Source organism: Pistacia vera, unplaced genomic scaffold (assembly GCF_008641045.1).
Source record: "Pistacia vera cultivar Batoury unplaced genomic scaffold, PisVer_v2 Contig505, whole genome shotgun sequence".
NCBI classification, from domain to species: Eukaryota; Viridiplantae; Streptophyta; class Magnoliopsida; order Sapindales; family Anacardiaceae; genus Pistacia; species Pistacia vera.
Genome location: NW_022196341.1, coordinates 282,493 through 292,104, shown reverse-complemented (window position 1 = coordinate 292,104; position 9,612 = coordinate 282,493). Strand labels below are relative to the sequence as shown.

The 9,612-nt window shown below is 35.6% G+C and overlaps 2 protein-coding genes across 3 annotated transcripts; both read right to left on the bottom strand.

Annotated features, from left to right (window-relative positions):
• Positions 1–27: 27 nt before the first annotated feature.
• LOC116105790 (calcium uniporter protein 6, mitochondrial-like) lies at positions 28–3,829 on the bottom strand. Of its 2 annotated transcripts, XR_004124161.1 has the most exons (3): positions 2,897–3,829; positions 818–1,394; positions 28–144 (listed from the first exon to the last, which is right to left on the bottom strand). XR_004124161.1 is itself a non-coding variant. In XM_031392198.1 (2 exons), the coding sequence occupies exons 1-2, from the start codon at positions 3,320–3,322 to the stop codon at positions 909–911; spliced, it is 912 nt and encodes a 303-aa protein (XP_031248058.1). In that variant the 5' UTR covers positions 3,323–3,829; the 3' UTR covers positions 568–908. The 2 variants fall into 2 exon arrangements, 1 of the variants encoding a protein (XP_031248058.1); XM_031392198.1 differs by lacking the exon at positions 28–144 and having other exon boundaries at positions 568–1,394.
• A 1,836-nt stretch (positions 3,830–5,665) lies between these two features.
• Positions 5,666–8,826, bottom strand: LOC116105816 (TLC domain-containing protein 4-A-like). Its single transcript, XM_031392222.1, has 5 exons — positions 8,766–8,826; positions 7,317–7,443; positions 7,161–7,236; positions 6,296–6,355; positions 5,666–6,050 (listed from the first exon to the last, which is right to left on the bottom strand). The coding sequence occupies exons 2-5, from the start codon at positions 7,415–7,417 to the stop codon at positions 5,913–5,915; spliced, it is 375 nt and encodes a 124-aa protein (XP_031248082.1). The 5' UTR covers positions 7,418–7,443; positions 8,766–8,826; the 3' UTR covers positions 5,666–5,912.
• Positions 8,827–9,612: the final 786 nt, after the last annotated feature.

The window sequence follows — 9,612 nt, the reverse complement described above, 5'->3', positions numbered from 1 at the left end:
AGTAAGAGCCCAACTCTCTCAAACTATGTCTCTTCAAGCTCAAGCAACTATGGATACCCACCCATCTCTCCATAGTGCTTGTGACTGTGACTTCTCAATTTATGATATTGGATTGCAGGAAGAAATTTGATCCTTTAGCTTTTCCTGTTTTAAGATTAGAAGAAAGGTCTCAAGGTTAGCTGAGTAAAGTCAAATTGCTTAAGTTTAACCATGTAATAGTAATCAATGATCGTCATTGGTTCTGCTATCTCTTAAACAAATCTGGCATAATGACAACTATTTAAGAATACTATCTATATCTGTGAATATAACATGATAAATACGTGTCAGGATTTGAAACTACGAAAAGAATGGTTCGTATTAACATCTTCTAACAAAAAGGATCTATCTGTGATGACAGTTATGCATCTAGGAGTAAGCAAGGGTGAGATATAAAACACAAGCAGTATGTGATTACAACTTCAGCAACCGGTTTCCGGAGCAAAACAAAAGTATTCCAAACATAGTAAACCACTTTCAATGTATTACACTTTTTTCGACGCAGATAAAATGATAAGGAGTCACAGATTGAATAAATTCATACATGCTTTCATAAATTCCAAGTACAAATAGTCTCATAAGTGGTCTGCGAATGTAATATATTTGACACAGGCCGTGTAACCTACCAAGAAAAAAAAAAAAAACTAACCAGCAACTTGAAAAGTAAGTGTTTGTCAAAGCTGAGAGATAGGTTACTATGGGCATAAAAATGAATTCATGTGACAAAATTGATGGCTACTTTGTGAAAATAAAAAAAGAAGTTAAATATTTGCCCTACCTTCATGAAAACAAGAGGAGACAAACTGGTTACCAAAATAGACTTGGATGATGATGTATTTTGGGCGAAATAATGTGTGTGGAGAGTTGAGTTAGTCCCTATGTAAAGCATCCTCAATGTCCAGTTCCAGCCCTGTACGATTTTTGAGAGAGGTACAAGCATCATGAGGGGTTTTGCACTTCAATTGTAATTCCTTGAATTTGTTAACGTCAAAATTGTGCCTCTTGATTAATTTCCTCTGCCTGGAGAGAAAGAGTCTCTTCATAAGGTCTTGGTAAGTGGGATCTCTTGCAGTGAACAAGAAGTAGGCATAGCCTAAGATTATGCCGGTTGTTGTGGAGAAAAATGCAATGGGTTCCATAACATCCCATGAGAATTCCCAGAATGTTAATCTGAAGAAAAGACAAATCTGTAAAATAGAGAAACCCAGCCCACACCAGAGGATGCGTTGAACTTGCTTATGAGCTAGCATGTCAATTTCTTCCTTCTTCTCCTTCAGCATCTTTAATTCATCCCTCATGGGATCATCTTCCGAAGTTAGAGCAAGTGGGACTGCTCTTCTAACAAGATCAACCACCTGGACATAAACAATGAGAATTAGCATAAAAGTTAATAAAATCAGGAAGAGGAAATAATTATCCAGGGCATTACAATGAAAGTTTCATGAAAGAATTCTTGTGTGTTATTCAGAATACATCTCTTAAATGTAAAGCCTTCAATTAAGACATGCTAAAGGACAAGCGAGGCAGATGCTCAAAGCTATAGATTATGCACTTTCTTCAGGAAAAGTTGGAGCTGAACCAGTAACCTTGAGGCAATATGTAACAGAACAAAATTCCATTACTTATTTTACCATCTGATGGGTATTACAGTTAAGCAAAGCTGTCTAATCAAAGTCTCTAATGCAAAATCAACAAATCTTGTGATGTTTCAGAAAGTATTTTGATTAGGATCTGATGGTTTCCGTATTTGAAAAGATCTATGTTACTTATTTGACAAAGCTTCTCCTTCCTCATCCAACGTCAGAGTCAAACAGAGATAGCCCTCCACCAGGCACCAACATTGCAAATGCATTATGTCTTGTTGGCCATTGATTTGAGCACAGTAAAAAAGAAAGGCATAGCAAACAAACATATTTACTTCGGCAAAATCTTAAGGCATATATCCTCTGATTTAACATATGTGTTACAGACGGTCTCACACGTATGAAGCATTTGATACAATTTATCTCGTATGTAGTCACACAAACACCAAACGCATGCATGAATATTGTGAAATTACTAAAACCGATATATCATTAGTGTTTTAAGGTGGTGTTCTGTGTTTGACAGCCCGAAAAACAATCAGAAGTTGTTGATTATAGCCAGGACAATATGTTGTCTAGGCAATCAAGGCATAATTTAAGAAACAAAAGTAGGCTATTAAGGAATTTTTTTGGGTTGACTTAATTCCGCAAACTAATATTACATCACAAAAGATAGTGATCCATACCATCTCATATCATTCAAAGGACAATCTCTGATTAATAAAACATAATAGATCAAACATTGCTAACTCTATTAAACTGAATCCAATCCAAAAAGAAAAAAACTCAAACATTGAAGTCGCCTTTCCCTGGTTTAAAAATCCAGTTTAATAGAAATAATTATTCTTCTTAGACACAAGAGGCGAAAAAAGGGATCACCCGCTCATCTTTGATCAAACCAAACTATACCAAATCTCTCACAAAAACTTTGAAATACAAGTGTCCATATATTTATCATTTCTAAGTTGAAGAAAGAACAACATTTCTTAATTTCTCAAACAAGATTAGTGTAAAATCTTCCCTTTTCTTTTATGTCATATCAACACAGAAACGGTTCATTTGCACTCAAAAGACCCCCAAATCAAAAGCAAAAGGAATATATTCAATATCCTAACAATAAAAATTTTATCTACAAATTTCGTGTTGTTCATCTCATATCTCTTGATTTCTTAACAAGATTCGTATAAAATCAAAATCTTTTTAACCTTTTCGGTAATCAAAAAGTTAATTAAAAAGCAAACCGAAACAATATTAAAAAAAAAAAAAAAGTTTACCTTATCGGGATGAAGATACACCTTGTCACGAAAGAGAAGAACAACACCAGCATCATCAAGAACACGTGCGAAAGCCATGGCCTCTTCCAGAGACCTGGCGATTCCCATGCTTTCACACGCTTCAAGCAACTCTTTGTAACCAATCACCTCCTTCCCTTGCATCCCGAGCTTCATCTTCAACGCCTCCACATTCACCAATCTCATCAATCTCTTGGCCTCCGCGAACGACATCTCCTTGGAATTTAACGGCGGAGATTGAGATTGCGATTCCGTTTCCGAAGAGGACGAAAACGGAAGAATGTGAGAGAACCATAATAAGGGAGGTTTAACATTATTACTGCTGCTAATATATTGAAATGGGAATTGTTTGAATGGGTTTGTCCTCCCAAAAACTGAAACCCCCTGCTTCAATAAACTCCTCCACATTTCTTTCCTGATAAGGCTATCTTCTTGAACTTCAGTGATAATATCAGTTTAATCCACAAACTGAAAACCCACCTAGAGCTTATATAAATTACAGTTGGAGGGCTCCATATTTTGTTTTGTTTTCTTAGTCTTAGTCTTATAATTCCAGATGAATGAGATCAGATCTACCTATCTTTTTGTACTAAAATTTCAAAGCAATAAAAGAAGACAGAGAAATAGGGAACAGCCGACTTACCCACCAAGAGATTCATAATCTGTTGGACGGCCACAAGACTCTGGCTGACACTTCGGACCAAGCTTGGACCACGACAAGTTTAAACGCCACCACAGATTCGGCAAACTTAGAGGAGGTTTTTATAATACTTTTCGAGGGGTGGTATAAATACTTTTACAAAACTCTGGGGGTATTTAAACTTTTTCATCTATCATGGGGAGTACAAAATTCTCCATGTGTCACGCACCATCTCACTCTTGCTACGCTGTTGTCAATTAATTCGAACTCGAACTGTGTTTTATTCAAGGATTGATGTTGGACCTCACCTAGGGTTTGCTCCGATTCCTCTATCACCCTTAATAGTTTCAAAAATAGTATTTATTACCTCCTTATAAGGATATGGTTGATACAGTTTGTTTCTTCAAGAATAGTTTTATTAAATGGAACTACTAAAAAAAATTACTTCATTGATTAGAAAAACTTTATATCTATAAAAAAAGTATTATTGACGTTTAGTGATAACAATAGATTAGTTTGATATAGGTCTACATAATTCCAATCATATAGTAATTAAAGAAAGAGAATCTCATTCATGTTAGAGACATCGCAAGTTCAATCTTATTGTAGTAGACTCAATGATACAAGACCAAACTCATTTTATTTGGAATCAGTAATCTTCGATTCCAACCATTTAATTATCAATGTAACTAGTAATCAAGTTAGATTTAATACCATGTTTGAAATATGATAAATAATTTTAAAAATAATTGTATTGAGAGAAATATGTATCTTAGTTATTATATATTGTAAACTCGAATTCAAATCCATTTTCTTTATACCAAGCTCATCTCAGCAAAATCTAAAAGGAACCCTACGATACTTATAGGAGAGGTTAATAAAAATTCTAAAATTATAGGATACAAAAGCTACAATAAACTTGGGGTTGTCAATGATATTTAGCCTCTATTTAGAGCAAATAGGCAAACGGCAAACCAACCAGTCTCCACGCGCATTTAACAGGGGCTTTGACCCCCGAAATTCTCTGCAAACCAACCCACTTCGGTAGCTCACATTAATATCATGTAGACTGTCATGTCACACGGCATCCACATAATATACCACATCAATTTATATAAACTCTGTATTAGAGCTTATACAAATAGTTTTACACTTATCTATTGAGTACCCACATGATATTGGTATTCATGTGCATTAAGTTATATGGTCTATAAGGCACGTGACATACTATGTATGAGAATTTGTACATACAACAATACTACATTCATAAACTCTTCTTATAAATGCGACGTGTCAACTTATAATTGATCAATTCATAATAAATTTCGCCTAATCAAATGTTAACTGACCAATTGTAAGTTATCATATCAACATTTATGAGAGAGTTATGAGAAATGTTTGTCAACTTATCTTTATTCTTGTACAAATAGCTTTATCCTTATCCATAGGCCTTGTCATCACTTTCCAATATAATTGTTAAATTAAAATATTATTACATTTAAGAAAAAAAAAAAGATAAACTTTATGTAAAAAGAGTTTCACCGCCGTTTGGGTACCATTCTTTGAGTAAAACTTATGAAAAAAAAATGCAGTTTTTGATTGAAAAACTTATAAAATAGTTCAAAGATTTATTAAAATTTCAGTTCTTTAAGTAAGCTCAAAAAAAGTTGGAGAAATTTAAAAATTATTATGTAAAAATAGTTTATTAAAAATCTATGATACAAACAAACGATGTAACAAAATTTAAAAGGTAATTATAACATTTAAATAAATGCTGTATAGAATTGTTGAAGTGTATCAAGAAATTCAAACAAATACTACTGAGTTGGTGGGTTTCTATTTATAAAGAATTGATTTTTCTAAAACGGAGGAATTTTCCAGTTTCATGTAAAGGCTATCACCCTTATAATATCATATCAATTGGACAATTTAAACTAGCAACATGAAAATAATATGGGTGTATCAATATGAAGACTCACTATTAAAACATGTGAAGCTGTAATGAAGAAATTTCGTAGAACAAATGTGATGGTAGATGTAAGAATATAATCATGTGATGTGTAAAGGAGATTCTCCATAAATAAAAAGCAACCACAAAAGTCATCCAATTACCCACTATTAGTAAATATTTATGTAAAAGTAAATCAACTAACATATTTATTATTAAATAAATAAAAATATTGATCTACTTAATTGCTAAGATTTTGACTAAAAGAAAGCATGTCTCAAATTTCTATCGACAATTTTTGTGGGAAGATAGCAATTTACAGATTAATGACCCCATCATCTTTTAAATTTAAAAAAAAAAAAAAAAAGTAAAATGCACTTACGTGGCCAACATAGAAGAGAAAGTTAGGATCACTGGCTGTGTCTTGCTTTTGATAGAGTTTTAATCAAACCTCTTACAATTTTCCAAAACCAAATCACATTCATAACTCCCAACACTGGAGGCACTGTAAGCAAGCTGTAGAACCCCAAGGGGAATATTTCCTTCACCTATTTTACACCAACAAACAATTTTTACTTCATTCTAACTTTACTCCACAAAACTAAGAGTAATGCTATGTGCACTAACCAATGTGTACTAATCTAAGTACTAACATTGAAAATTTAAAATTTTTTTTTGGAGAGAATTTCAAATTTCCAATGTTAGTACTTAGATTAGTACTCATTGGTTAGTGCACATAGTTTTATTCCAAAACTAAATCCATGTGACATGAGTTATTGGATTATCCACTCACCTGATCAAAATGGATGGCCATATGGATGAAAAAATAGATGAACAAAATAATCCTTGCTACCTGATGGCCACACAAATTCCATGTCAGAGTCATTATAACATGATTTGTTCATGCGATAGAATGAAGTACAACGGCTAGAAAGATCTATAATAAAATACCTAATCCAGTTCTGCGAATACAAATTCAATAGGAAATAGAAATCAACTAGTACAAACTTCAACAAGATAAGCATTGAACAGTACAAACTTCTCCTAAACAACAAAATCATTGGATGATGGTAGTAGAATAGAAATTTAGGGCAATAAATTTAAAATGTAATCACTGTTCCAAGAGCACACTTAATAGAATCACTTTGAACTACAGAAACCATCTCTTTCAAGTTCAACTTATTAGAGAATAACATAAATGGCAAAAGAGATGTTAAAAGACCATGGCAGGATCTGAGACAAACCAAACAAGGAAAATACTACATGCCAGAAAGCTTTAACCACAGGGCAATATCTGGAATCATTGTTTATTTATCTGTTTCACAAATGCAGTAGCGATTGGGAATATATCAACCCCTACCAGTTCAACAGAAGAAAGATTAAGATAAAAGGAGAAAAGCAAAAGTATCCACAATTCCAATGTGCACATAACATTTTTATAAGGTTATTTGGCAATTTTTTCAAACTAACTTGCCAAGTCAAACAACTTCGCCAAAATGTGAAAAGACCAGAACATGCTTCAAAACGGATGAGTCTAATGATTATGTCGACTATAAGGCCAACAGACCAATATGCACCACACAATACTGTCACCCCAGGATACACTATATTATAGCCAACAGAAATAAATCAAGATTTTGAGGTATGCTAGACTGTACCAACCACCCTAGGAACAATGCAACACCATTCCATATGTATATATTGGAGCTTTTTTGAGCAGCAACATCTAAATACCTGAATGCAAAATTATAGTTAAACCCAATGTTGGCAACCAAAAATGAAACATGAAAGTAACTTTTAAATGTTAACATTACCATCTTAGATTTACAAATGGTGTTGTAATCTCTGAGAAGAGAACCATGAGTATGTATATCTGCCCTTGACCACTTACAAGGGCAAGAAAGATTGAAAACATGGATAGCCCATGATGTAGGACCTATTAGGAAAAACAAGGGAAAATAGTTAGTAAGTACAAATGAGCTTCTGAATGACACTTCCAACAGATTCAGTTCAACGTGAAAGGTAAGAATGGGAAACTAACAAAGTGTTTCAAACTAGAAAATTCTGCTGATGCATTAATTAAATTATTGTCTGTTGGGATCCCACATTGAAAGGGAAAAGGGTGGGCATGTGGGTTATAAAGGCTTGGGCACCCTCCCTTGGCAAGCCGGTTTTCCAAGGAGAGTTCTACCCAAGCCCATGAAAGACCCATGGCCCAACCCAAATTATTGAGTTATTAGATTGGGTTCCTATCAATTGGTATCAGAGCATGATCCTGTGCCTATGTGGCAGCACACGCGTGGCAGGCTGACCCGTGGCAGGCTGACCTTGGGCCCGGGCTGCTACCCTAAGAAAGGGCATGGAGGCCCGAGGGAAAAGGGGATCCGCGTAGTCACCTAAGGGGTAAAGAGGCCGACGGGGGTAAAGAGGCCGACGTGGACGTCGGTTGCGGAAGCGTAGTGGAATGTTGGGATCCCACATTGAAAGGGAAAAGGGTAGACATGTGGGTGTATAAAGGCTTGGGCACCTCCCTTGGCAAGCCGTTTTCCAAGGAGAGTTCTACCCAACCCATGAAAGACCCATGGCCCAGCCCAAATGTTGAGTTATTGGAGTGGGTTCATCAATGGTATCAGAGCATGATCCTGGCCTATGTGGCAACGCAGCATGGCAGGCTGACCCGTGGCAGGCTGACCTTGGGCCCGGGCTGCTACAGAAAGGGCATGGAGGCCCGAGGGAAAGGGGTCCGCGTAGTCACCCAAGGGGTAAAGAGACCGACGGGGGTAAAGAGGCCGACGTGGACGTCGGTTGCGGAAGCGTAGTGGAATTGGGAGCCCACATGAGAAGGGAAAAGGGTGGGCATGTGGGTTATAAAGGCTTGGGCACCCTCCCTTGGCAAGCCGGTTTTCCAAGGAGAGTTCTACCCAAGCCATGAAAGACCCATGGCCCAACCTAAATATTGAGTTATAGAGTGGGTTCCTATCATTGTCAAATACTCAAGTTTACTCCAAACCTTCCAGAGATGGGGCATGAACAAAAACCGCTCACACCAAATAGGGGGTTGTGGGTTTAAAAAGAAAAAAGAAAAGAAAAGAAATGCGAGCACAGGTAAATGTAAACAAAAACCAAAAAGCACATCCCAGAAATGAGAACATAGTTCCAAAAAGAGTATAATAAAAGTAACAATAGATAGTCTCACATTATGGTTGATGTAATACTTAAACATTAACAAACATAAAGCATGCAACTTTGTTTGTAATTCTATTCCAGCCACCTAAAGCTGGGAAATGCCAAAGAATCATTGCCAGATCTGACAGAAAATAACCATGAATCTGTACAAAGAAAAAAAAAATGATTAATAATTAGAAAGATTTACACCGCAAACTGTTTTTATCTAACATTTTCTGCGCGGAAGCTAACCAAGGATCCCATGATTAAAAAAAACTCCAGAAAGTAAATGCAAAAGAATATTACTTTTGTGAGTTTATCACCACACCTCAATTTTAAACCTTTTCGTTGGCCTAGTGATAATAAGGAGAGCTTCAAATAGCTAAGTTCAAACTAATCGGGTTTGAACCATAAAGGATGTAAAAGCAACAGGACTACCAGATATTTATAAATGCGGGTCATTGTGCATGTTTGGGGTTTAACCTAGACCTTACAGTCAATCATCAATGAGGGGTTGATGCAGAACCAGAAATATTATCTTACACATTAGGAAATATTTAATTAAATTTAAATATTACTAAGTTAACTCTTAATTTTAGCTTTATCCTCTGATAAGATTTTGTTTTCAAGGTTTATTATCTGTATTAATACGATTCATACAAATTAGGTTTTGATAAGCCAGCAGTGCATAAAGTCTACACCTTAAGGGGCGTAAAAAGCATTAGAAAGGTTGTTAAGGGAGAGGGACCACAAAGTACAGGTGTCATTGGGGTGGATTCTGTTTTGGAGAATACATATTGTGTGAGTAAGGGTAATTGTGGAAAAAGGGAATTAGTATATATTCAGCAGAGTTGTAGTAGGTCTGGTATCTTTTGAATTTGGGTTGATAAAACAGGGGAGGTTCCTGGCTCCTCGAATCGCAGGGTGTTGGGATAATTCCAATCA

Bases quoted from the DNA above. Each gene is read 5' to 3' on its own strand.
- LOC116105816 (XM_031392222.1), bottom strand. From the start codon at position 7,417: ATGTTTTCAATCTTTCTTGCCCTTGTAAGTGGTCAAGGGCAGATATAC. The intron at 7,237-7,316 runs GTAATGTTAACA...TTTTGCATTCAG, and splicing joins CCATTTGTAAATCTAAGATG to GTATTTAGATGTTGCTGCTC. The intron at 6,051-6,295 runs GTGAGTGGATAA...GGTGTAAAATAG, and splicing joins TGGCCATCCATTTTGATCAG to GTGAAGGAAATATTCCCCTT.
- LOC116105790 (XM_031392198.1), bottom strand. From the start codon at position 3,322: ATGTGGAGGAGTTTATTGAAGCAGGGGGTTTCAGTTTTTGGGAGGACA. The intron at 1,395-2,896 runs GTAAACTTTTTT...GTTTATGTCCAG, and splicing joins TGTATCTTCATCCCGATAAG to GTGGTTGATCTTGTTAGAAG.